This window comes from Phocoena phocoena, chromosome 11, assembly GCF_963924675.1.
Source record: "Phocoena phocoena chromosome 11, mPhoPho1.1, whole genome shotgun sequence".
Lineage (NCBI taxonomy): Eukaryota > Metazoa > Chordata > Mammalia > Artiodactyla > Phocoenidae > Phocoena > Phocoena phocoena.
This window is the reverse complement of record NC_089229.1, coordinates 67,437,817-67,464,595: the sequence shown is the minus strand read 5'-3', so window position 1 is coordinate 67,464,595 and position 26,779 is coordinate 67,437,817. Positions and strand designations below refer to the sequence as shown.

The following is a 26,779-nucleotide window of genomic DNA, read 5'->3' as shown; positions in this document are numbered from 1 at the left end:
GAAATATCCGATAGAGAAAGTACAAAGTAATAGTGCAAAAGAAGAAGTGAATTCTTGAAGCAACGCCCTGAGAGGAAATGCAATTTCATACGCAGTTTGGAGTGCTGGCCTTTGTTAGGGTTATGGACACTAAACCTAGAAAGAAGGATAATTGTAATTAAAATCATCCCACAAACATTACTCCAGTCTCAGATGGCTAGATCAGTGAACTCTTTTGAATACTTCAAGGAGAAAGTAACAGCAATCTTTCACAAATTCTTCCAGATTACCAAAAAGGGAACACATCCCAACATATTCTATGAGGCAAAAACCTGACAAAGACATTACAAGGGAAACTACAAACCAATCTAATTCATAAGAATAGACGTAGGGCTTCCCTGGTGGCGCAGTGGTTGAGACTCCGCCTGCCAATGCAGGGGACACGGGTTCGTGCCCCTGTCCGGGAAGATCCCACATGCCACGGGGCGGCTGGGTCTGTAAGCCATGGCCGCTGAGCCTGCGCGTCTGGAGCCTGTGCTCCGCAACGGGAGAGGCCACAACAGTGAGAGGCCCGCGTACCACAAAAAAAAAAAAAAAAAAAAAAAAAAAAATATACGTAAAAGCCCTGAACATTAGCAAATATAATCTAGTAATACAAAACAAGAATAATACATCATAACTAAGTGGGACTTATATCAGAAATTTAATGTTGGTTTAACATTTTAGAAATCAATCAAAGTAATTCACTACGGGCTTCCCTGGTGGTGCAGTGGTTGAGAGTCCGCTGATGCAGGGGACACGGGTTCGTTCCCTGGTCTGGGAAGATCCCACATACCGCGGAACGGCTATGCCCGTGAGCCATGGCCGCTGAGGCTGCGCATCCGGAGCCTGTGCTCCGCAACGGGAGAGGCTACAAAAGTGAGGGGCCCGCGTATCGCAAAAAAAAAAAAAAAAAGTAATTCACTACATATTAACAAAATAAAGGGAGGAGGAACCAACGTGGCAGAGCAGAAGGACATGCTCTCACTCCCTCTTGTGAGAATAACAGAATCACAACTACCTGCTGGACAGTCATCAAAAGGAAGACACTGGAACTCACCAAAAAGATACCCCACAACAAAAGACAAAGGAGAAGCCACAATGAGACAGAAGGAGGGGCAAAATCACAGTAAAATCAAATCCCATAACTGGTGGGTGGGTGACCCACAGACTGGAGAACACTTATACCACAGAAATCCACCCACTGGAGCGAAGGTTCTGAGCCCCACGTCAAGCGTCCCAACCTGGGGTTCAGGCAACAGGAGGAGGAATTCCTAGAGAATCAGACTTTGAAGCCTAGTGGGAATTGATTGCAGGAATTTGACAGGACTGGGGGAAAGAGAGACTCCACTCTTGGAGGGCACACACAAAGTAGTGTGCAAATCGGGACCTAGGGGAAGCAGCATTGACCCCACAGGAGACTGAAGCAGACCTACCTGCTAGTGTTGGAGGGTCTCCTGCAGGGGCAGGTGGTGGCTATGCCTCACCACGAGGACAAGGACACTGGCAGCAGAAGTTCTGGGAAATACTCCTTGGTGTGAGCCCTCCCAGAGTCTGCCATTAGCCCCAGCAAAGAGGCCAGGTAGGCTCCAGTGTTGGGTTGCCTCAGGCCAAACAACCAACATGGAGGGAACAAAGCCCCACCCATCAGCAGTCAAGTGGATTAAAGTTTTCCTGAGCTCTTCCCACCAGAGCAACAGTCAGCTCTACCCACCACCAGTCACTCCCATCAAGCCTCTTACATAGCCTCATCCACCAGAGGGTAGAGAGAAGAAGCACTAAGAACTACAATCTTGCAGCCTGTGGAACAAAAACCACATTCAAAGAAAGATAGACAAGATGAAAAAGCAGAGGGCTATGAACCACATGAAGGAACAAGATAAAACCTCAGAAAAACAACTAAATGAAGTGGAGATAGGCAACCTTCCAGAAAAAGAATTCAGAATAATGACAGTGAAGATGATCCAGGACATCAGAGAAACAATGGAGGCAAATATCGAGAAGATGCAAGAAATGTTTAACAAACACCTAGAAGAATTAAAGAACAAACAAACAGAGATGAACAATACAATAACAAAAATGAAAAATACACTAGAAGGAATCAATAGCAGAATAACTGAGGCAGAAGAATGGATAAGGGACTTGGAAGACAGAATGGTGGAATTCACTACTGTGGAAGAGAATAAAGAAAAAAGACTGAAAAGAAATGGAAGACAGCCTAAGAGACCTCTGGGACAACAATAAACGCAACAACATTCGCATTATAGGGGTCCCAGAAGGAGAAGAGAGAGAGAAAGGACCAGAGAAAATATCTGAAGAGATTATATTCAAAAACTTCCCTAACACGGGAAAGGAAATAGCCACCCAAACCCAGGAAGCGTAGAGAGTCCAATAGAGGATAAACCCAAGGAGAAACACACCGAGACACATAGTAATCAAATTGGCTAAAGTTAAAGACAAAGGAAAATTATTGAAAACAACAAGGGAAAAACAAAAAATAACATACAAGGGAACTCCCATAAGGTTAACAGGTGATTTCTCATCGAAACTCTACAAGGCAGAAATGATTGGCATGACATATTTAAACTGATGAACTGTTAGAACCTACAACCAAGATTACTCTACCCAGAAAGGATCTCATTCAGATTCGATGGAGATATCAAAAGCTTTACAAACAACCAAAAGCTAAGAGAATTCAGCACCACCAAACAAGCTCTACAACAAATGCTAAAGGAACTTTGCTAAGTGGGAAACACAAGAGAAGTAAAGGACCTACAAAATCAAACCCAAAATAATTAAGAAAATGGTCACAGGAACATACATATCGATAATTACCTTAAACGTGGATAGATTAAATGCTCCCACCGAAAGACACAGGCTTGCTGAATGGATACAAAAACAAAACCCATATATATGCTGTCTACAAGGGACCCACTTCAGACCTAGGGACACATACAGAATGAAAGTGAGGGGATGGAAAAAGATATTCCATGCAAATGGAAATCAAAGGAAAGCTGGAGTAGCTATACTCATATCAGGTAAAATAGACATTCAAATAAAGAATGTTACAAGAGACAAAGAAGGACACTACATAATGATCAAGGGATCAATCCAAGAAGAAGATATAACAATTATAAATATATATACACCCAACATAGGAGCACCTCAATACATAAGGCACCTGCTAACAGCTATAAGAGGAAATAGACAATAACACAATCATAGTGGGGGACCTTAACACCTCACTTACACCAATGGACAGATCATCCAAATGAAAATAACTAAAGAAACAGAAGCTTTAAATGACACAATAGACAAGATAGATTTAATTGATATTTATAGGATATTCCATCCAAAAACAGCAGATTACACTTTCTTCTCAGGTATGCACGGAATATTCTCCAGGATAGATCACATCTTGGGTCACAAATCAAGCCTCAGTAAATTTAAGAAAACTGAAATCATATCAAGCATCTTTTCTGACCACAATGCTATTCGATTAGAAATGAATTACAGGGAAAAAAATGTAAAGAACACAAACACATGGAGGCTAAACGATACCTTACTAAATAACCAAGAGATCACTGAAGAAATCAAAGAGGAAATGAAAAAATAACTTGAGACAAATGACAATGAAAACACAACAATCCAAAACCTATGGGATACAGCAAAAGCAGTTCTAAGAAGGAAGTTTATAGCTATACAAGCCTACCTCAAGAAACAAGAAAAATCTCAAGTAAACAATCTAACCTTACACCTAAAGGAACTAGAGAAAGAAGAACAAACAAAACACAAAGTTAGCAGAAGGAAAGAAATCATAAAGACCAGAGCAGAAATAAATGAAATAGAAACAAAGAAAACAATAGGAAAGATCAATAAAACTAAAAGTGGTTCTTTCAGAAGATAAACAAAAATGATAAACCATTAGCCAGAATCACCAAGAAAAAGAGGAAGAGGACTCAAACCAATAAAATTAGAAATGAAAAAGCAGAAGTCACAACAGACACCTCAGAAATACGAAGCATCCTAAGAGACTACTAGAAACAACTCTATGCCAATAAAATGGAAACCTGGAAGAATGGACAAATTCTTAGAAAGGTATAACGTTCCTAGACTGAACCAGGAACAAACAGAAAATATGAACAGACCAATCACAAGTAATGAAATTGAAACTGTGATTTAAAATCTTGCAACAAATAAAAGTACAGTACCAGATGGCTTCACAGGTGAATTTTATCAAACATTTAGAGAAGAGCTAACACCCATAATTCTCAAACTCTTCCAAAAAATTGCAGAGGAAGGAACACTCCCAATCTCATTCTATGAGGCCACCATCACCCTGATACCAAAACCAGACAACAATACTACAAAAAAAAAAAAAAATTACAGACCAATATCACTTATGAATATACATGCAAAAATTTTCAAAAAAATACTAGCAAACAGAATCCAACAACACATTAAAAGGATCATACACCATGATCAAGTGGGATTTATCCCAAGGATGCAAGGATTCTTCAATATACGCAAATCAATCAATCTGATACACCATATAAACAAATTGAAGATAAAAACCATATGATCATCTCAATAGATGCAGAAAAAGCTTTTGACAAAATTCAACACCCATTTATGATAAAAACTCTCCAGAAAGTGCGCATAGAGGGACCATAACTCAACATAATAAAGGCCATGTATGACAAACCCACAGCAAACATCATTCTCAATGGTGAAAAACTGAAAGCATTTCCTCTAAGATCAGAAACAAGACAAGGATGTCCACTCTCACCACTATTATTCAACATAGTTTTAGAAGTCCTAGCCATGGCAATCAGAGAAGAAAAAGAAATAAAAGGAATAGAAATTGGAAAAGAAGAAGTAAAACTGTCACTATTTAACACAGATGACATGATACTGTACATAGAGAATCCTAAAAATGCCAGCAGAAAACTACTAGAGCTAATCAATGAATTTGGTAAAGTTGCAGGATACAAAATTAATGCACAGAAATCTCTTGCATTCCTATACACTAATGATGTAAAATCTGAAAGAGAAATTAAGGAAACACTCCCATTTACCATTGCAACAAAAAGAATAAAATACCAAGTAATAAACTTACCTAGGGAGACAAAAGACCTGTATGTAGAAAACTATAAAACACTGATGAAAAAAATTAAAGATGATACCAACAGATGGAGAGATATACCATGTTCTTGGATTCGAAAAATCAATTTTGTGAAAATGACTCTACTACCCAAAGCAATCTACAGAGCAATGCAATCCCTATCAAATGACCAATGGCATTTTGTACAGAACTAGAACAAATCATCTTAAAATTTGTATGGAGACAAAAAAGACCGTGAATAGCCAAAGCAGTCTTCAGGGAAAAAAACGGAGCTGGAAGAATCAGACTCCCTGACTTCAGACTATACTACAAAGCTACTGTAATCAAGACAATATGGTACTGGCACAAATCCAGAAGCATAGAAAAATGGAACAAGATAGAAAGCCCAGAGATAAACCCACGCACCTATGGTCAACTAATCTATGACAAAGGAGTCAAGGATATACAATGGAGAAAAGACAGTCTCTTCAATAAGTGGTTCTGGGAAAACTGGACAGCTACATGTAAAAGAATGAAATTAGAACACTCCCTAACACCATACAAAAAATAATCTCAAAATGGATTAGAGACCTAAGTGTAAGACTGGACACTATAAAACTCTTAGAGGAAGACATAGGAAGAACACTCTTTGACATAAATCACAGCAAGATCTTCTTTGATCCACCTCCTAGAGTAATGGAAATAAAAACAAAAATAAACAAATGGGACCTAATGAAACTTTAAAGCTTTTGCATAGCAAACGAAACCATAAGCAAGACGAAAAGACAACCCTCAGAATGGGAAAAAATATTTGGAAACGAATCATCAGGCAAAGAATTAATCTCCAAAATATATGAACAGCTCATGCAGCTCAATATTAAAGAAACAAACAACCCAATCAGAAAATGGGCAGAAGACCTAAATAGACATTTCTCTAAAGAAGACGTACAGATGGCCAAGAAGCACATGAAAAGCTGCTCAACATCAATAATTATTAGAGAAATGCAAATCAAAACTACAGTTAGGTATCACTTCACACCAGTTAGAATGGGCATCATCAGAAAATCTACAAATAACAAATGCTGGAGAGGGTGTGGACAAAAGGGAACCCTCTCGCACTGTTGGTGGGAATGTAAATTGATACAGCCACGATGGAGAACGGTATGGAAGTTCCTTAAAAAACTAAAGATAGAATTACCATATGATCTGGCAGTCCCACTGTTGGGCATATACCCAGAGAAAACCATAAGTCAAAAAGACACATGCACCTCAATGTTCACAGCAGCACTATTTACAATAGCCAGGTCATGGAAGCAACCTAAATGCCCATCGACAGATGAATGGATAAAGAAGATGTGGTACATATATACAATGGAATATTACTCAGCCATAAAAAGGAATGAAATTGGGTCATTTGTTGAGATGTGGATGGATCTAGAGACTGTCATACAGAGTGAAGTAAGTCAGAAAGAGAAAAACAAATATCATATATTAACGCATGTATGTGGAACCTAGAAAAGTGGTACAGATGAACCGGTTTCCAGGGCAGAAGTTGAGACATCGATGTAGAGAACAAACGTATGGACACCAAGGGGGGGAAACCACAGCGGGGTGGGGATGGTGGTGTGCTGAATTGGGCTACTGCGATTGACATGTGTACATTGATGTGTATAAAACTGATGACTAGGGCTTCCTTGGTGGCGCAGTGGTTGAGAGTCTGCCTGCCGATGCAGGGGACACTGGTTCGTGCCCCTGTCTGGGAGGATCCCACGTGCTGCGGACCGGCTGGGCCCGTGAGCCATGGCCGCTGAGCCTGTGCGTCCGGAGCCTGTGCTCCACAACGGGAGAGGCCACAACAGTGAGAGGCCCGCATACAGCAAAAAAAAAAAACAAATAACTGATGACTAATAAGAACCTGCAGTATAAAAAACAAACAAACAAACAAAAACAACTAATACTAAACTTTCTTTGGGTTATTTGTATGGAAATATGTTAATATAAATGTTTCAGACATTACATGAAATTTCTAAAAATCTTATATGTTCTGGTATAATGTTATAAGTCATAATTCTAGCTATTACTTTAAAATGTATATCTCAGAAATAACTAAATTTTCTTGTCAATTGCATTATTATGGACTTTCATCAAATCTTTAACCGTGGCCATTTTTAAGTCTTTTGTCATTTACAGACAGTTCTGGGTGTACTCAGATGCTTTTGCAAATATGTTCCTATAAAAGGGTTTCATCCTTTCATTCAAGGAATTCATGGGAAAGACTCTGACAAGTACAGGTTTCTGGTAACTGACTATACTGCTGAACTGAATGAATAAGCATTTTCAGAACTCTAATGGAAAACTGATGAACTCATAAAAGTGCTAACGAAAGATCAAGATAAAAAGAAAATTAATTACATGGGACTGAGTGAACTGATGCAGATGATTATAATTTTTGTGACTTTCTGTTTGAACAAAAAAAAATCCCCCCAAAAAAATAAATAAAGGAGAAAAATTAAATATTTAGCAGTTGTAGAAAATGCATTCGAGAAAATGTAACATCCATTCTTTTCCTCAATTCTGAGGAATAAAACTGAAGTTCCTTTATATAAGGTGAAGAATCTACAAATAAACAAAAATAACAATAATAACTGTGAAAAACATCATACTTAATAATGGAATATCAAAGCTTTCCCCATGAGATTGGGAAGATAAAAATATCAGCCAGCACACTTTTATTCCATATTTACTTCATATTGAATAGCCAATGTAATAAGATAGAAAAATGTATTAAAGGTATGAGAATTGAAAAGAAAGAAATATCACTGTTATTGGTAGTCAATATTATAATGAATAGCAGATAAATTAATGAATAAATGAGTAATAATAAATTATAAATTAATGTAACAAAGGTCACTGGAAGATCAATGTACAAAACTCACTTGTATTGCTAACAAATATAAAACAAAATTTAAAATGTGCCAATTAAATTAACATCAAAACATCACATATCCCAGAATTTAACAGAAAATGTGCGATAACCTTACAAAACAAATGAAATAAAATGTTATATAAAAATGTTACTGAGAAAAAATTTTAAATCTCTAATGGAAATACGTAAATCATTGGTCAAATTTACATACAGATTTAATAGGCCCCAACCAAAAATCAAGCTGATTCTAAAATTACAAGGAAATGTGAAAAAGACAAGTATATCCAAGATAATCTTGAAGAAGAACAACAAAATTTGGAAGGTTTACAGTACTATATCTAAAATTATTATGAAACCACAGTAGCTAAAACTATGCAATGTTGGCACATGAATAGAAATATAGACTAATGGAACCATACAGATAGTTTAAAAACAGGGCCATACATATCAGGTTCAGCTGATTATAGCAAAGGTGACTGCAATTCTAAAAGAAAATAATCATTCTTTCAAAGAACTGGGGAGCATCAATTAGACATTCATATAAGGAAAAAGAAGATTTCTGCAATGATTCCCAACTTACATTTATCACCTACGAGTACAGGCCATGTAAAATAAGATCCCCACTTGCTGAAAACTCAAGGAATCTATTTGGAGACTGGATTCATCCCATCTCACTCCTGATGGCATCACCAAAGCTATTCTGCCTCTAGTCCTTACTCCAATGTAGAGACGCTGATGATATTTGAAAGGAAGTTAGAAGCATAACCCTTCACTAATTCCCCAAGAGGGCTTACACTGAAGAGTGGTAGGTTGAGAGAGGGTCAGTGCATTCTTTCCTTTTTTCTAAAATTTTTCCAGCTCACTATCCCTTTATGATATATAGCATCGTTCTAATTTCAGAAATGGTCATACTTTTTTCTATAAAACTCAGATTAACATATTAGAGAGGAAAATTTAAAGATTTGGTCATTAAAAATAAGCACTAGCTGTTCTGTTTTGAAAGACTCTGAGGTGCGAGTATTTGTGTGTGTGTGTACACGCATGTGCACGCACAACGTATATTTAATATAGTTAAGTAATAAAATACATATGGTTCCAAGGGATTTATTAACTGAGGTATCACTTCATTTGAATTTAAAGATGAAACTCCTATTGAAAAGTTATTTTATAGCTATCTCTTTTTTTTAACACCTTTATTGGAGTATAATTGCTTTACAGTGGTGTTAGTTTCTGCTTTATAACAAAGTGAATCAGCTGTACATATACATATATCCCCGTATCTCCTCCCTCTTGCATCTCCCTCCCTGAAAAGTTATTTTAAAAGACCTATATAAAACATGAATTTCTTTTTTCCACTGATTATATGTAATTCTATTTCTGCAGAAAGGAAGTGGAGTAAATTATCCCTGGATCTGTGAAACCATCTGTGATGTGTGTTAATGGTCAAGTAGGGTTCAAAAACTACAGAAATGATATTTTATACATCAAATTCTCATAACATCCACTTTGATATGAAAGGATCTAAAAATATACATACATAGAAAAGTAGAGCACAGTCTGGGAGGGAATAACATATTCATTGAGGAATCATTAATTACTTGATCCTTTAGTATATAAGACACTATGTACTTAATTTTACATTAAAAATTCCATAATACATCACTTTTTAATTTCTGAATTTGGTTACTTAAGTCAATCTCTTTTGTGAAAAAAATTCACAAAACAAAACATCTTTTCTGGATGTAGTTTTACCAGTTAGAATGATTTAAGTCAGCTCTGCCTGAAGGAAAGAACTTGGTGACCTCTTAAAATCCATACACATTTATATACATAATTTAAACATTATTGTAGTTTTGGATGAATTGGAATTTGTGTGTATGTGCATGTGTAATTCCAAGAGAATACAGCAATGGTGTCTTCAATTTCCAGATACTTAAGTGGCTTTACAAGTGTATTAAAGTGTGCATGCAATCGTGCTATCTCAAAGTATAAACAGCAAACAATATTTCTGGAAGAACATTATGTTCTCAAGATGGTAACTTTTCATCATCACCTTCACCTAAAACAATGATTCATGATGCTTTTAGGAATACATACATCTGGAGTGACTAAGTGACTCCCAAAGACCCTCGATGCCCTTTGATTCCAGGAAGTATTTTATCTGGTTTCAAATCTTCCTCTTAACATTTTGCTTTCCTAAGGTCGTTTAAAAAATCGATAGGACTTCCTTAGGCCAATAGAGGTTGGTCTGTGCAGGAATTTCTGGCAGCTTTACACGTAACACATTCTGAAACTACGGGCAGACAATAAAGGAAAAGCATTGATGCATGTAAGGCAACTAGAAGTTCTAGGGAGGCTGTATTTGAAAGAAAGGAATTAGTCACAGGGGAGAGTAAGCTGTCAACACTGCAGCATCTGTTTTCTGACATGCTTCATGGGTCATCATGTCTCCTCTATTGTTCAGAATAGATAAAAGCCAAGGAAGAAGGCAACAGGATTCATGGGTCGTCCACTGAGGTGACATTTTGCTCTTAGTGAGCCTATTACTTCAAGCGTTCCCAATCGAAATGGCTACTGGACCCCCCTAACTAAAGAAAATAGATCCAACTGGGCCCCAAATTCTAGTAGGGAAATGCCAAAAATGTAGTAATCTTGGTTTTAAGTTTTAGCACAAACTTTTTATGGAGAGTCAATTTTAAAAAATGAAAAGACAAAATATTTTCCCAATCATGCAGACCACAACAGCTTTATTTATACTGTTATCAACTTCAACAAGCCATGATGATGCTATTGAAATAAAGAAATAAATTGCAAGAAAGAAAACTTCCGGATAAAAATGTTTACTGTAACAAAAAAGCTTAATAGAAGAAAAATATATGATTGTTGTCTTCAAAAGCAATAGAAAGCAAGAGTATTAACCCTGTCAATAGAGTTCTTGGGTTTTGAGGAGGCAGAAAGGCCATAGTGCTGCTCTAAAACAGGCAGAGAGAGAAGTTGTCAGGATGGTGGTTACAGGAGAATGGGCTCTGCTGTCAGGCAGCCTGGTTCAAATGTTGATTCTGCCACTTACTGTAACCTGGGACTTGAGACTTAACCTTTCAAGGCCCCATTTTCTTATTTGGAAAATAAGGATAAGAATGGTATCTACCTCCAAGACTGTGATGCACATTTAATGAGATTAATCCATGTAAGGTGTTTAGAAGACTACATGACACAGAGTAAGAACTTAATAAAGTGTTAATCCTTATAATGCAGAGACAACATTTCAATGAACCTAAGAAATCAGCCAACTACCATACACTGGATATCAGCAGATTCTCTGCACTTCTCATTCAGTCATTCCTCAAACATCCACCAGCCATCTTTACAGCAGGCACTATACCAGGTACAGAGAATACTGGGAAAGAGACACCAAAGTCCAGGTCCTCAAAGAGTTCCCATTTCATCATTTTCCTGAATTGACACTCCCCGGGGTGATGATTTGCTATAAATGTAGGCCTTCCTTTTTCGTGTCCAGAATTTTTATATTTCTGCCAGATCTTTATTTTACATGACCAGACATTTTTATACTGTCTTATTACTCTACATTCTCATATCTAGTTAGAAATGGAGAGATTAAAAATAAGCACAACTTTTCTTAATGTGATTGAACAAAACACCTGCAATAGATCCTGAATTCTGACAAACTAAAGGATAGAAAGATTTTGTCATATATTTATTTCAGTTACTGGCTGATGAATAACAATCAGAATTATTTTTTAAATGTAGAAAACATGCAATTAGAAATGTCAAAAACTGAAAATCCAGTAACTAGACATCATAGAAGGCTAAATGTATTTCCAGCAAAATTTGCCTGGAAATACATCTTATATACACTCTGATCTTGTTTTCACAAAGGTCTTTGAGTTTAGTTCAATGAATGCAATATTGTATATAAAGCTATCAAGAAAAAGGTAGAAAAGTTGGGCAAATCAACTTTATGGAAATAACATTATTTTCTCTGAATTTCATTCAGTATAAATGAATACTTTTCATTAAAGAAAAATACAGTAGTTAATTTAAAGATATCTTGCATAGTGAAAGGGGATATGCACTTAAAATGAGATACAAGGGCTTCCCTGGTGGTGCAGTGGTTGAGAGTCTGCCTGCTGATGTAGGGGACGTGGGTTCGTGCCCCGGTCTGGGAGGATCCCACATGCCGCGGAGCGGCTGGGCCCGTGAGCCGTGGCCGCTGGCCCTGCGTGTCCGGATCCTGTGCTCCACAACAGGAGAGGCCACAACAGTGAGAGGCCCGTGTACGGCAAAAAATAAAAATTAAAAAATGAGATACAAAAGTCTGAATTACCATTTTTTAGGAATATATTTTTACATGACATATATTCCTTAAGTTTTTGACAGTATAAAAAATGAATTTGAGTTAGAATGAGTTCAATTTTCCATTTTATCATTTTATTCGTGTCACTAAGAAGCAATCGTATCTTATACAGGTGGGAACAGTCAATGGATGTTAAGGCAGGTGGGTGAAGGTCTGATGAGGAACAGGATATTGGAATGAAATTGAATTATCTCCCCATAAAATACTGATCAAAATCAAAGGGAAAAAATAGTGCAGAACCTGGCAGATCACTAACTTGACCAGGTGATCAAGGTTAATATCACAGCAGTAGAACAGACTGACACAGTGTACCTCCAGATGTGGTCAGCATCATTTCTGTGGTATTCCTAACAAGAATGCATAGCCTGAGTGTGATGAGGAAACATCAGATGGACCCAGGTTGACGGTGATAATATGGAATGAAATGCCTATACTTCTGAGACTCTAAAGGATACCCAAAACAGGGAATGGAACTGCTCCAGATTGAAGGAAATTATAAATTTGCAACATGTGTTCTAGAATGCAACATGTGTTCTAGAATGGAATTATGGCCCAAGAAGGAAAAAGAGACATTGTTTAGATAGTTGGTGAAATTTAAATGGGGTCTGAGATTGGATGGTATTGTGCTGTCAATGCTGATTTCTTGATTGCATTGTGTATGTTGGTTATACAGAGAGTGTCCTTGTTTTAATAAAATATACACTAGAGTATTTAAGGGTGATGGAGTATATTGTCAGTAAAAGGCGTACTGGACTGAGATAGAGGGTGATGGAGCAAATGAGCTAAAAATATTACCAATTAGGAATCTGGTGAGAGAAGAGGCAGGAGTTCTTTGTACTGTCTTTGTAACTTTTCTGTAGGTTTGAAATGATTTCAAAAAACATTTTTAAATTAAAAGCAATCATCAACCTGGGAACTCTCCTGCAAATATAACTGTCAGTGAGTTGACATTCTTAACATATAAAGAATTTTACAAATAAACAAGAAAAATGACAAGACTCTGGTGTAAAAATGGCAAAGGATATTTAGAAACTATTCATCTAATCAGAGACACCAACAACTTACTAATAAATATATGAAAATGTACAAATTCACTAATATTCAAAGAACAGTAAACTTTAGAAATGACAGTCATTTCTCAGATATCATGTTAGCAAAAAGTATTTTAAATATAGTGCTCAGTGCTTCAAAGTGTATAGTTCAAGTCATCTGCAAAGTAAATTGTTTCCTCAAAACACATATCTTACTTTCTTTTCAGTGCTGATCAGGGTATTTTTATTGGCTAAGATAAATGGATTTAAGTTGAAATATTCACTGATTCATGTATTCTCTAGTGCACTCACATCCTCAATAATAATCAAACATAATTTTTACACCACCTAGAGTTTTAAATAACCAAAGGTTAAAATACAAAGGAAAGATGACAGCATGCCAATCATCTCCTTCTTTAAATGCTCAATGGGTAAAATCACTGAAAAGAAGAGGCAAAATTTGAATGACTTTCATTCAACTATTATGAAATACATCAATATATGGTTTCAAAAATATGACACCTTGCCAAGATCAATGGAATGCAAGTGTATACAACAGCTAGGGAAATAAGATTTCTTAAGTAATGGAGATAACATAAACTCCATGTCAATAAGGACACCAAAACAATTTTTTTTTTTTTTTTTTTTTTTTGGCGGTACGCAGGTCTCTCACTGTTGTGGCCTCCCCCGTTGCGGAACACAGGCTCCGGACGCGCAGGCTCAGTGGCCATGGCTCACGGGCCCAGCCCCTCCGCAGCATGTGGGATCTTCCCGGACCGGGTCACGAAGCCGTGTCCCCTACATCGGCAGGCGGACTCTCAACCACTGCGCCACCAGGGAAGCCCCAAAACAATATTTTGCATGGACTTTTTTAAAAGGTACATGCTTCACCACACTACAGGAGATAACAAAACAAGTTACAAATAAGCTCAATTCTATTTCCTGTCACTTCCTAATAAACTGCAGGAAGATCATTTTAATTTGTTAAATGAGTCCTTTGGAAAATGATTTTAAGTGATTGACCAAAGGCCTAAACAGCATTTGGGAAGTTTCACAACGACACCGTAAGACTAAAAGGAGAAGAGTCTTAATGCCAAAAAATTAAAATATATTACAACAAATCCCTCAACATTCAGCTTGGAAAAGATCACTGAAATGTCAGTGCATATCAATGTATGGCAGATTAAGAAAAGAGAATTAAATGAACTTTGATGGCACCTTGAAAATTTTCTTATTATACTTGAGTTGCATCCAAAAAATCCAACTTTCCTCCAGAGACAAAAGAGAAAGCAAGTTAAATACTATAGAAGATGTTACTTTTGATACAAATCAGAATCCATTTTTCTGGTAATATAGTAACTTAAGTCTTTTACAAATTAGAAAATATAATGGAAAAATAAAGATCCCACTTGAGTAACAGAATAGCCTATAAGGTTCCTAGGAAAAAAATCTAACAAAATATGTGTATGCCCTTTATAGAGATAATTATAAAGAAGAAGTGAAAGAAAATGGAGAGATAAGTCATATCCCTGGATTTTAAAAAATGAATATCAGAAAAATGTTAACACATTAATCTATAAATGTGACATAATTCCAATATAAATCCCAATGGCATTTTTTTCATAAAACTTATCAAACTGATTCTAAAGTTTATACCAAAGAATAAAGTTTCAAGCATAGCAAAAAATCTGAACAAGAAGAACAGAGACCTGAACTATGAGTTAGCAAGTCTTATAAAACTACAGTAATCAGAGTAGTGTGGTCTTCCTGCAGGAGCCACAAGGAATCAGTAGAGCAGAATACAAGGCGCAGAAACAGACCTCTGAATTGATAGAGATTTGGTACTACATTTGACATTACAAATATGTGAGAAAAGAATGGGCTTTTGGGTAACTGGCATTGGGACCACCAGCTTCACCTATTAGATATTACACTAGATAAGTATACCTAGATCTAAGTTCAAGATGTCCATTTCTTTTCTTTGTTAGGCAGGACAAAATGATCATTCACTGGATACAGCGGGGCAGATTAAGATGGAAAGTTAAATACAGATGTATCATCATCCCCTTTCCAGATCTCCAATTAAAAGATCAATAGTAAACTAATCAACAGTATTTGCATTAATGCCTATGTATCAGTATTCATTGCAGAGTCAAATATTGTGCTGAGATAATCTCTCCTTCATTGTCACAAATTCTTCAACATCCAAAGAAGAAAGTTAGGTAGCATCAAGGACAGATGAATTTTTTTCTTACTTCCCCCAAACTGCCCAAAATCATGCCAAATTTTCTATTCTATAGAGTAGACCATAAATTTCTCATAAAGGAAATTTTAAACCACAGAATGTAATCTAGGGGACTGTACCAAAGCTACATCAAGGGACAGCAAAAGGATTTTATTTATCGTGAAGAAAATGCAGTTTTGCAAAACATGGAAAAAGAGAACAGAGTCCTTTTAGAATTCGGGGAAATTTTCTCATTCATTTTTACTTACAAATATACTTTCACTTTTCAATTAGCCTTTACTGTTTTCATATTTCTCCTCTATATTTCTTGTACAAATAGATAAGTGAATAATATCTTAGAATTACTTCTCTAGTCTTTTTTTTTCCTTTCAAAACACAATAGCCAGAAAACTGTAATGATGAGAAAACTCCTTTGATCTGCCTAAGTGTCTTAATTCTTTCATACATAAAGTACCATATATTATTGTCTGTTGTTTTTAGGTAATACTGATGTTGGCTAAACATACACAGAAATGCCAGAAGAGCCAACAATCTTTTTACACTGTGCTCACATGAAGTTTGTGGTCCAATTTTTAACAGCAGCCCCTACTTGAAAAACATCACTGGAAACCAGCATCTCAGGTTTGGAGGCCAAATGAGACTGTTCATGGCACACCAGGGCACTGCTTATAAGGTTCCCAGTAGCTTCATGACGATGTCACTTTGTCTGAAGCTGTGTTTCAGTACCAAGATGTGACTTAAGCACACTTCCAGTCCCAAGATACTGTGATGTCTGCCTTTCCCACTTCCATCTTGCTCTTAGCTCACTTCAGACACCCCAAGACCCAGAGCGCATCCATTAGTCTCATATGCCCAAACCAACAAAGTTGTGTGATTGGGTTTCCAGCTTTCACACCGTGGCTGAGATGTTGCTACATAGCTCATTACAGGTGTCGTTATTCTCTAAGAACTTGACTTGCAGTCATTTGGAAGCAGCGTCTGCCAGTTAGTGAAATCCTCACGCCTAGAGCTAATGGCATTTCAGGACAGATAAGGCACCCTGCATCAATAGAGCAATTTGAACATTCTCCAGATCCTTTACCCTAGCCTGGAGAAAACTTTGTGATGTCATTTGTGATTCCTGGCGTACTCATGATGACCTTTCGCTCGATCTTCCACTCATTTTTTCATCCACCAAATATTTATTTAGCATCTAACTTTGTATGACAGCATGGCAGGTAAAATGGAGTGTGCAAGTTTAATGCATAATCCTTTACAGCAAAAGAAAAAATCTAATCAAAAATTGTTGTCAGCTACATAAAATTTCAGGCAAACACACAAGTACTCCTGGGAAAAGGATTAGAAAGCTACATCCTGGAGTCTTATGGTGGTTGTCTACAACCACTGCAGGCATGGTGCTGATAAATGTTTAACATTTGGCTCTCTGTTTTCTACAGAAATAATTCTAAGATATTGGTTCATTTATCCGTTTGTTTAGGGAAGATAGAAGAAAAGAAATATGAAAAAAGTAGACTCATTAAAAACAGAATATTTATCAACAAAAATACATTTTTTAAAAAGAGCTCTACTCTGTAGCACTTGCTTATTTCCATAGTCTACTTCAAGCTACAACAGTGACATCAGCCAGCCCACAAAGTTTCAATTCTTATCAGCCAGTATGAGCCTGCTCCAGCACACCACTGACTGGCTGAGAAACATTTTCTTCTTTTAACTTTTCTTACTTTCAAAATGTCTTTAATGATAATAGTGGTTGCCCCCAGGGACAGAAATCAGGTGGCCGGGGAGGGATGAAGGTAGACTTTTTCTCTATATCTTATTGTGCCTTTTAAATTTTGAACCATGGGATGTATTACCAATTTTTTTAAAAATTACAATTACAATTTAAATTTTAAAAATCTTCAGTAAATATTTGTTACCAAATAGATTTAGATTTTTAAAATTTAAATTGTGATCAAAGGCAGCAAATAATACTTTTTACCTTCTCATATGCAATGAATACATATGTGAAACATTGCAACAACAAGATGTTGTATGTTAGAATGCCAAAAGGAGTGGCCCAGATTTAAAAACCTGGAGAAAGAAATTCATGTAAACTGGGAAGGTCAGTAAAAGCTTCACGGAGCTGTGAGTGAAGTTCTGAAATGCGAACAGGACTTGGATGAGCAGATAGAAAGGGATCTACACAGAGGTGATGAGAAGACTGGCCACTGTGCCTGGCATTTATACTCCTACTGAATGATACCACTTTTCTCCATCTCTGCCAGTGCCGGAGCCGACATTCCCCACAGCCTCTATTTCTCACTGACCTCTCCCTACTTCCTTTGGAGTCAGAGCAAGATGCGCAATAGCCAGACATCTCAGGATAGCTCACTGCCATCAACCCGCAGGGAGATAAGAGTGAAGTCAGCGACTGACACGAGAAGCGGGGAAGCCGCTTCACATCATCTCTAGTAATAACATTAATGTTTATTTAGTGTTTGCTCTGCAGCAGGCACTCTATGGTCAAACTCACAAAGCCTAACTCACGGGGTTATGAATAACTCAACTTCTTGCCTTCTACCAAGCAGGCAAGAACCTGTGGTCAGTGGAGCACCACAACCTCACCCCACCCACTCCCAAAAGCAACTAGGAAATGAGCTTCTTTCCTCATGAGGAAGAGCTCTTCTGTGAACTAAGACAGACCTGACGGAAGGCTGGATCCACATCTAATCACTGCCAGTTAAAGGATGACAGATCACCTGTTTCTTCTGATGAGCATTTTTCAACATTTAACTGGTTTACAGCTAACCATCTTTTGAAGCACATAAATGTATTCACTTATCCAGGACCATATTTTGCAAGCTAGTCATCTTGATGGATACGTCAGATAGTTCTACTGATCAAAATTTGACATTTTTTGGATAGTTTGGCATTTTTAATGACAAAATTAAAATTTTGTGAGAATCTGATTTCCCTGATTTAATTTGCACCCAGTAATGGAATACTCTTTGGTCATTAATGAACAGATTATAAACGAATATTTACTGGCATAGGAAAATCCTCAAAAAATTTTACTAAATTATAAAAAGTTATAAAATATGTACAGTGTGAGTTAATTTTTTTAAAAAATAGTATATCTATACATTTTAAGTAGACATTTATAACTGAAAGTATTAGTAGACACTATCCCCAGGGGGATAAAATTACAGATGATTTTTGCTTCCCTCTTTGTGATTTTCCTAATTTGTAAAATTCACTATCAGCATTAACCTTATATGTAATGTTTGAAATCTGTAGCATAGTTAAAATTTCCACATTCTAGAGGATCCATCCATCATTACGCAAGAGTAGAATCCACACTACTTACCCAGGAAAAGCCTGGCCCTGCCCTTGGGAACTGCCTACTTCAGCTACCACAGGAGGATGTGGGTACCTTCCGTTCAGGCATGGCCTTATTTGGTTCCTCAATTTTCATAATAAAATGTCAATATTTCCTACAACTCAATTGCTGCTGAGGTTCAACACAACTTTCATTTAACTGTCAACAAAGAATAGCTGCAATCTGGGTATTTATCAGAGAAGTCTAACTTGAATTCAGTATTATTCTCAAGACACTGGGAAAAGCAACTGGTGTGGAATATTGCCTAGAAGACATGGTATTTTATCAGGATTTCACATAGGAGGTGCTATCGGCATTCTGAGCAGTTAAACTTGGTTGCACAGAACTTTTGTGCACGCTACCAAGGGCCTCGAAGACAGTACAACTTCAAACACCTTTACACCTAGATGCACGTTACTGGCATCGTTATAGATTTGCTTTTTCTGAAGCGCGCTGTGGCTTGATGACACCAGCTGACACAAGGTCCTCTGAACTTGTTCCTCTAAAGGCACTCACTATATTTTACCATAAAAGGTCATAGGAGAAATAAGTCTCTGGTCTCAGAACCAAGAATAGTTGCATTCCCTTATCATCTAAGTGGTTGTCTATTTCTTCTTTGCCTTGGTTTGCATATTTCATTTTATTTTTGTCTTATTGTGCTGTAGATATCTCTATAAACCTCCTTAATTTTTTTGTGAAAATAGCAGAGAATAAATAAGTGTTCAGGAAATGATGACACTAAAGAGAATAAGACTAAGGAAAGAAAGATACCTTCAGCAACAACAGGAAAAAAAACAATACAAACCAAAGCACAAGGTCTGTGAGGGTGATGGGAGGTTAGGAGATATCACAGTGGATGCGTAAAAATACCAGACTCGGGAATCCAAATTATGCTGAGTGTAAAATAAGTCAGACAGAAAAAGACAAATACTGTATGATTTCACTCATATGTGGAACCTAAAAACCAAAACAAATGAACAAACATAACAGAACAGAAAGAGAGTTACAGATACAGAGACAAACAGGTTATGGCCACAGGAGAGAGGGTTTGGGGCGAGGAGAGAAATAAGTTAGGGAGACTCAGAGGTACAGACTTCCAGTTATAAAATAAACGAGTCACAGGTATGAAATGTACAGTGTGGGGAAGATAGTCAATAACTACATATGTGTGTATGTATGGTGCCATCTTAACTTATTGTGGTAATCATTTTGAAATATATAGAAATACGCTGCGTAACAGGAACTAATAGTGTTGTAGGTCAATTATGCTTCAAAAACAAACAAACAAACTCACAGAAAAAAAAATCAGATTTGTGGTTCCCAGAGGCAGGTGATGGAGGAAGAGGGCATTAGATGAAGGCGGTCAAAAGGTACAAACTTTCAGTTGTAAGATAAATAAGTACTAGAGATGTAATGTACAACTTGGTAAATATAATTAACTCTGCTGTGTGTTATACATGAAAGTTGTTAAGAGAGTAAGTCCTAAGAGTTCTCAGAAGAAGGAAAATTATTTTTCTATTTCTTTGATGTTGTATCTATATGTGATGACGGGTGTTCACTAAATTACTGTGATAACCACTTCATGACGTATGTAAGTCAAATTATTATGCTGTACACCTTAAACTTATACAGTGCTGCATGTCAATTATTGATATATCTCAATAAAACTGGAATAAAAAAAATCAGAAGAAGTGGGTTTGGGTGCCGACTCTGTCACCATCTAGATAAGTGATACTGTGAAAAAACAGGCAGAAGAGAAGCTAGTCTAACAACTTCAGACACAGCACAGAGGTGCAGGAGACCAGCTCTATAATCATACTACCTGAGTTTAAACCCTACCTGCATTTACTCTTGGGAGCCTTTAACAACTTAACCTCTCTAAAACTCATTTTTCTTATCTGTAAAATGGTAATGAGAATAATGACCTTGCAATATGATAGGACTTCAGTGAATTTTTTTCTCTAGTATCATCAAGCACTTTATACGGATTCACAGATGAGGAGCCTGAGGTTCAGAAGAGGTAAGTGATTTACCCAAGGTCACATAGCCAGAGCTATGACTGGAATGCACGCAGTCCTTCTCCAGATCTGCACTCTGAACCACTATCTAATATTGACGTAAAAGGAACTAACCCGTGGAATGCACTGAGCACTGAGCCTAGCACACGGTAAGCCTTTAATAATTGTTGGCTTCCCAAGCAAATGAAAAGTGCCTTCCAAATAGATATGATTTTAAATATCATAGAAAAATATCCTATATCTCAAATATGGTATTTGTTTAGGTAAATGTTATCAAATTTACAGATGATACAAAGGAAGAATGAAGAATTAATAATCAATTTAACAAGAATAATCGGAAAGCATGAGAGCTGAGCACAAAGATTTATGTATAAATATGTTCATCACAGTGTTGTTTATCAAAGTTAAAAAAGGAAAGAGTTCAGTATCCAAAAGAACGAACACACACCGACACAGACAAAAAACTCGATTAAAGTATGACAGAATTTCAACATCAGTCTTCTTCTGGTGATATGATTTGTATGAGTTTTCCTATTTCTTTATTACACTTGTCAGTTGTCCACATTTTCTACAATGAAAATATGTTGCTATGCTAATTTGAAAAAAAACAAATATTATTTTTAATTGAAATAAGTCAATATAAAGCCCTACACACAACTTTAACAAATTTACTTCATAGGAACAGTAAGATAGGATCTGTCTGACAGCAAATCTTCCTTCAAAGACCTACCTGATAAAAGTTGGGTATTTCGGTGGTCCATATCCTTACTATGTCTAAGGTGCTAAAAAATATTTTCAAACTATTTTAATATGTATCAGTTGGAAAGTGCACAAATTATAAGAAATGCATGCTGGTCAAACATTTGTAGAGTTAATGTATTCAACTCTAGGGACCAACAAAACATTGACCATCTGGATGGGATGGTCGTGAGGGATGTCATCTGGAAGAAGGTTACGTGAGTTCCATGTCTCTACAAATGGGGTAGTAAGAAGCCACAGGGCTTAGAAAAATCTCGTGCCCAAAATACAGGGGAAGCTTTCTTAGCAAAGAGAAATAATCAGCAATAAATCAGGCTGCTCTGTGAAGAAACAATATCTTTCGCTGTAGGTGAATCATGTTGCCTAAAGCCCACTGGAGAAGAGCAGGGTCGCAGCGTTACAAATGAGGAGCTCCCCTGATGTCAATCACCTGAAGACGAGGACCAGGAACATACCACGGCGACGAGCCCTGGTGAGCCCTTGGAGATGGACCTCTCCCTTTCTTGCTCAGTCTTTTTTTTTTTTTTTTTTTGCGGTACGCGGGCCTCTCACTGTTGTGGCCTCTCCCGTTGCGGAGCACAGGCTCCAGACGCGCAGGCTCAGCAGCCATGGCTCACCGGGACCAGCCGCTCCGCGGCATGTGGGATCTTCCTGGACCGGGGCATGAACCTGTGTCCCCTGCATCGGCAGGCGGACTCTCAACCACTGCGCCACCAGGGAAGCCCTGTTGCTCAGTCTTAAGGAGCCCAAGCCAATTACCTGGTGAATGTTAGGATGGCACCCTCCTTTCAAAAACAGGCCAAAACCTGGGAGGAAAGAAATCCAAGTGAGGGGCCTGGGAAGATACGCCAATCCTTTGGGACTAACGATAGAATTAGATGGGGTCTTAAATCCCTGAGAGTAATCCAGGTAGAATGTCATCAGGAACCCTACTCTCTGTGTCACTTTTCTATATTTTGTTCTCCACATATATTTGCTTCTGTTTGCCCTTTAGTATTTAGCAAAGATTTGCCAAGTCCCAGGCTGCCCCATCTCTCCTAAGAGAAACCAAGAAAAGAGGTTTCTGCCCACATCTGAACAGGATCATTAAGTCCATTATATACGTAAAACACTTTACATATATGAACTCTTTGATCCTCACAACTACCTATGAAGGAGGTACTATTTCTATCCTCCTATTACAGATAAGGAAATTGAGGCACAGAGAGGTTATATGATTCGCCCAACGTTCCCAGATAGTCACGAGGTGGGCATTCAAAATATGAACACAAAGGAACTTTCATTGTCAGAACTGTGGTTATTCTTTCAGGAAGGAATCACTTTAAGCTGTTTGATATCATTTAGTAGCAATTTATGTATATGCTAAGTGTTATGAATGATTTTCTTCTTCCCCCCTCCCCTCTTCCTCACTACTCCCACCAGCTCTCCTAATCATGCTTCTATGCATGTGAGGAGCTAGGAAATACTAGACAGCATTTTGATTCAACACGCGTCCAAAAATACAGCTGTAACTGTCACAGTCTAAGAAGTGCGCTGAAAAAGAATTTATCTGTCTGTGATTAAAATTATAAGACTATTAAACTCTAAAGCCAGGCAATGACCTAGAGAAACAGAATATGGTATTTTTGTGGCTAACTGTTCACCAATTAAGAGGAAGTATGTTTGACTTTAACACTGAGGAAGATAACTCATGAGGAAGTTAGTAATTAATAAATGGGTTTTAGGAATGGTGACTTCCCTTCGCTCTTAGCAACATCAAAAGCAATAGCTCCTTGTGCTTTTAGGCTGATCTCAATTACTTGTGTTTCTGATTTTGCATAATGTAGCAAAATTATTCTTGCTGTTTTAAAGCAATCATGAATATCTTGCTTTTGTTTACTTCTCTTTAATGTGTTAATTTCACCATATATAATGAAAACACAGGAAACTCTAGCAGCCAAACGTACCTGTGATCCAAGTGGTGAATGGAGAAAATCACTCCGGAATTTAAGTGGGTCTGTTTTAGGGTCACCAGAACAGTAAATTCATGCTTATTTCTCAGCTTCTGAAAAAACTGTTCAGCTGTAGCAGTGGATGCTTTTATACTTCTGGGAGTATCTAAAAAAAGAAACATACAGTAAATAGACTAGAACTTGGCTTTATAAAGCATTCTTTACAGGCAACATCTTTCAGAAAACATTATCAAGCAGCTGCTGATAAATACTGAGCTCCAGACTCCTGGTAAATTGGTTCGAAAAGACTTTTTGCTACACATAACACAGGACAGTAAACCACATGAATGACTGAGCTTGTGTTTCAGAGACCTTTTTTCAAAAATGTCTTTGAGATGAAGAATCAAAGAGCCCTGTTTGAAAAACTGAGCTCCCAAGTTTTCTCCTCACACTCTTCCTAAATCCTGGATACCACAGCCACGTCAGTGTCAACATTGAACAAAAGGATGTCCTTCCGAGAAAAGGACCTAAAAAACCATGATAGAGCCATTTAGCTTTTCTGACACCTCGTGACAGAAAACTGGATTTAAATCAATGTGCCACCTTCCACGTTGATATCTGTAGCCAGAAGGCTTGCTATAAATAGATTTTTTAAAAGATCATTGAAATTAGTCACTCTCAGCCTTCTGTGCAGTGGATGAAACATTAAGATCAAATTATCGTGCCGTATTTTTGAAAGAAATGCACAGAACTCAATTCCCACGTCCCTCTCCCCAGGCTTAGAGAACACCTAGACAAGAGAGATTTGAGTGGGAGAGCAGATTTTTATCCTGCACTTTCCTGTGGTTTAGTCATGCACTCCAACCTCAGGACCCAGAGGACATGGGAGAAATAGCCAGGGGTAGAAATGGATTTAGTGGACAGGAAAAACCTATCATTCAAGCCGTCCGCTCACAGAGCATAACGCTCTCCTATTCAGTGTGTGCAGAGGGTTGATGGGAGCCAGAAACACAGTTTCTGTAGCTATCAAATCGTTCTCCTCTTTTCTGTGCTTTAGACTAGATAGACTAGATAAGGAGTTCTCAAGGGGAAGCTACTGGCATTTGGAGAGAATAACCCTTCCTGTGGAAGGCTATCCTATGCACTACAGAACATTTAGCACCCCTGGTCCTGGCCCAACGAATGCCAGTGGCACTCAGTCCTAGTCATCGTGACAACCCAAAGTTCCCCCACACATTTCCAAGCATTCCCTTCGGAACAGTGCAGCAGAAATCAGGTTGAGAACCACAACCTTGATGAAACAGAGATTATGAGATTAATCTAAAGTTCCCCACCTTTCCAGCCACACAAATTTATGGAATAAAATTGCAATCACCTGGTCTGTGTCCATCACTGGGGATGCACAGACATGGAGGAGCCCTCAAGATACCCATAAAATGGAGGAGGGGACAAATAATCCCAATAAAACAAAAGAAACGCTGTCATACAGGTAAGTACAAAGTGGTGTTGGACCACAGAGGGAAAGTAGCCAACATCATCTGGAGGGCAGGATCTCGAAACAGAAGGCATTTGCTCAGGAGTTCACCAGGTAGAGAAGAGAGGGAAACGCATTCCAGTCACAGAAATAGCTTATGAAAAAGCAAAGAGATGTGATAGGGCACGACATGGCTGAAACAGCAAGTAGCAGCCATTGCAGGATGGGGCTGGATAGGAAAGCTGAAGAGGAGAGGCAGGGCTTTGTGTGCCAATGTAATAGACACTTGTTTCTGTCACCATCCTCAATTTACTCTCTAGGTAAAAAATAAATAATAATAATTCTTATCTACCACTGAAAGACGATCCCTCCCCACTCTTAACCCATGGCTTCCTCTGCGCTAAATCAGAGCGTCGCCTATTCCTGTCCACAGTAATTGATTCCGAAACAGGCACCTAAGCCAGGGCAATGAAGTCAGGCCCAGGATACTGGTTCCAGGTTTTAGGAAAAAGAAACTTCCTAGTTTCCAAAAACAAACTTCCTCAGTTCTAGTCAATAGTCACAGTTCAAAAGCGTAATAATAATCCACAATTTCAGCCATGGTCAATGTAATAGTTTCTCCCTAGATTCCACTAGAGAGAAGTCAGGCTTTGCAGAGATGCCATCCAATTCCTCTGAGATCCAAAACCAATCTTCTCCCCAAGGAGGCACAGAAAATGAGACTCTGTGAGAAGGATTTATCTAGTGTTAACTTTTAATCCACTCCAATTTATATACAAGTGAATCATTCACAAACTTCATGACTTCGTTTCAATTTGCTAGATAAGAACAAATTAAAATTGAATTACAAACATCACACTCCCCCTCCCGGCCCTGCCTCGCTCCGACCCTTTTCAGGCAGGTAGAGCTTGAGCAGCATCCTTTGTCTTGATGAACAGGGTGATAGATGGGGACATAAATGAAGGAAACTGAGGAAGGACTACACTAAATACAGGAATGATGATCAGAGCCACAGAGAGATGGGAAGGTGTAGCCCAGGAAGCTTGAGCTTTTATAGTGAGAGAAAAGAAATTGAGAAAAGGGTACCAGCTGCCTGACAAGGTGGAACTTTAAAGAAGAGATGCTTGAAGAGGAGTTTTAGAAAGCTTTGTTATTTGGTACGCAAAGAAAACCTTCACTAAATCTCTATATTATTCTCCACTGCTTCTGGAGTCAGATTTGTGAGAAGGGTTAGGAGGCTATATTATTTGTGTGGGTTTTTATCTGTTTTGTTTTCAGATGAAATTACATGTGAAGACTGACCTTATGATGAAAGGAAGAAGGACCTAAAAAATGGATTACATTTGAGTATTGTTGGTAAAAATGTAAACCACCACGGTTGAAAACATGAGGAAGGCAAGTGTAGTTGAAGGGAAACCATTTTTTTTAAAGATTTGTCAATCTGCATTTTGGAAAAATTTCTCTGGTAGCCATGTGGAATATATGAAGAAAGAAAAAAATCTGAACATTGGGAAAACTCTTGAGAAAATGGCAATTCAGG

At 37.7% G+C, this 26,779-nt stretch overlaps 1 protein-coding gene across 1 annotated transcript in view; it reads right to left on the bottom strand.

Moving 5' to 3' along the window:
* The window catches only part of NELL2 (neural EGFL like 2), a 384,960-nt gene that overhangs the window by 304,926 nt on the left and 53,255 nt on the right, over positions 1 to 26,779 (bottom strand). The window contains exon 3 of the mRNA XM_065887857.1: positions 23,781 to 23,931. Within this exon, the coding sequence (XP_065743929.1) occupies positions 23,781 to 23,931 (151 nt within the window). The remainder of the gene's footprint in view (positions 1 to 23,780; positions 23,932 to 26,779) is intronic.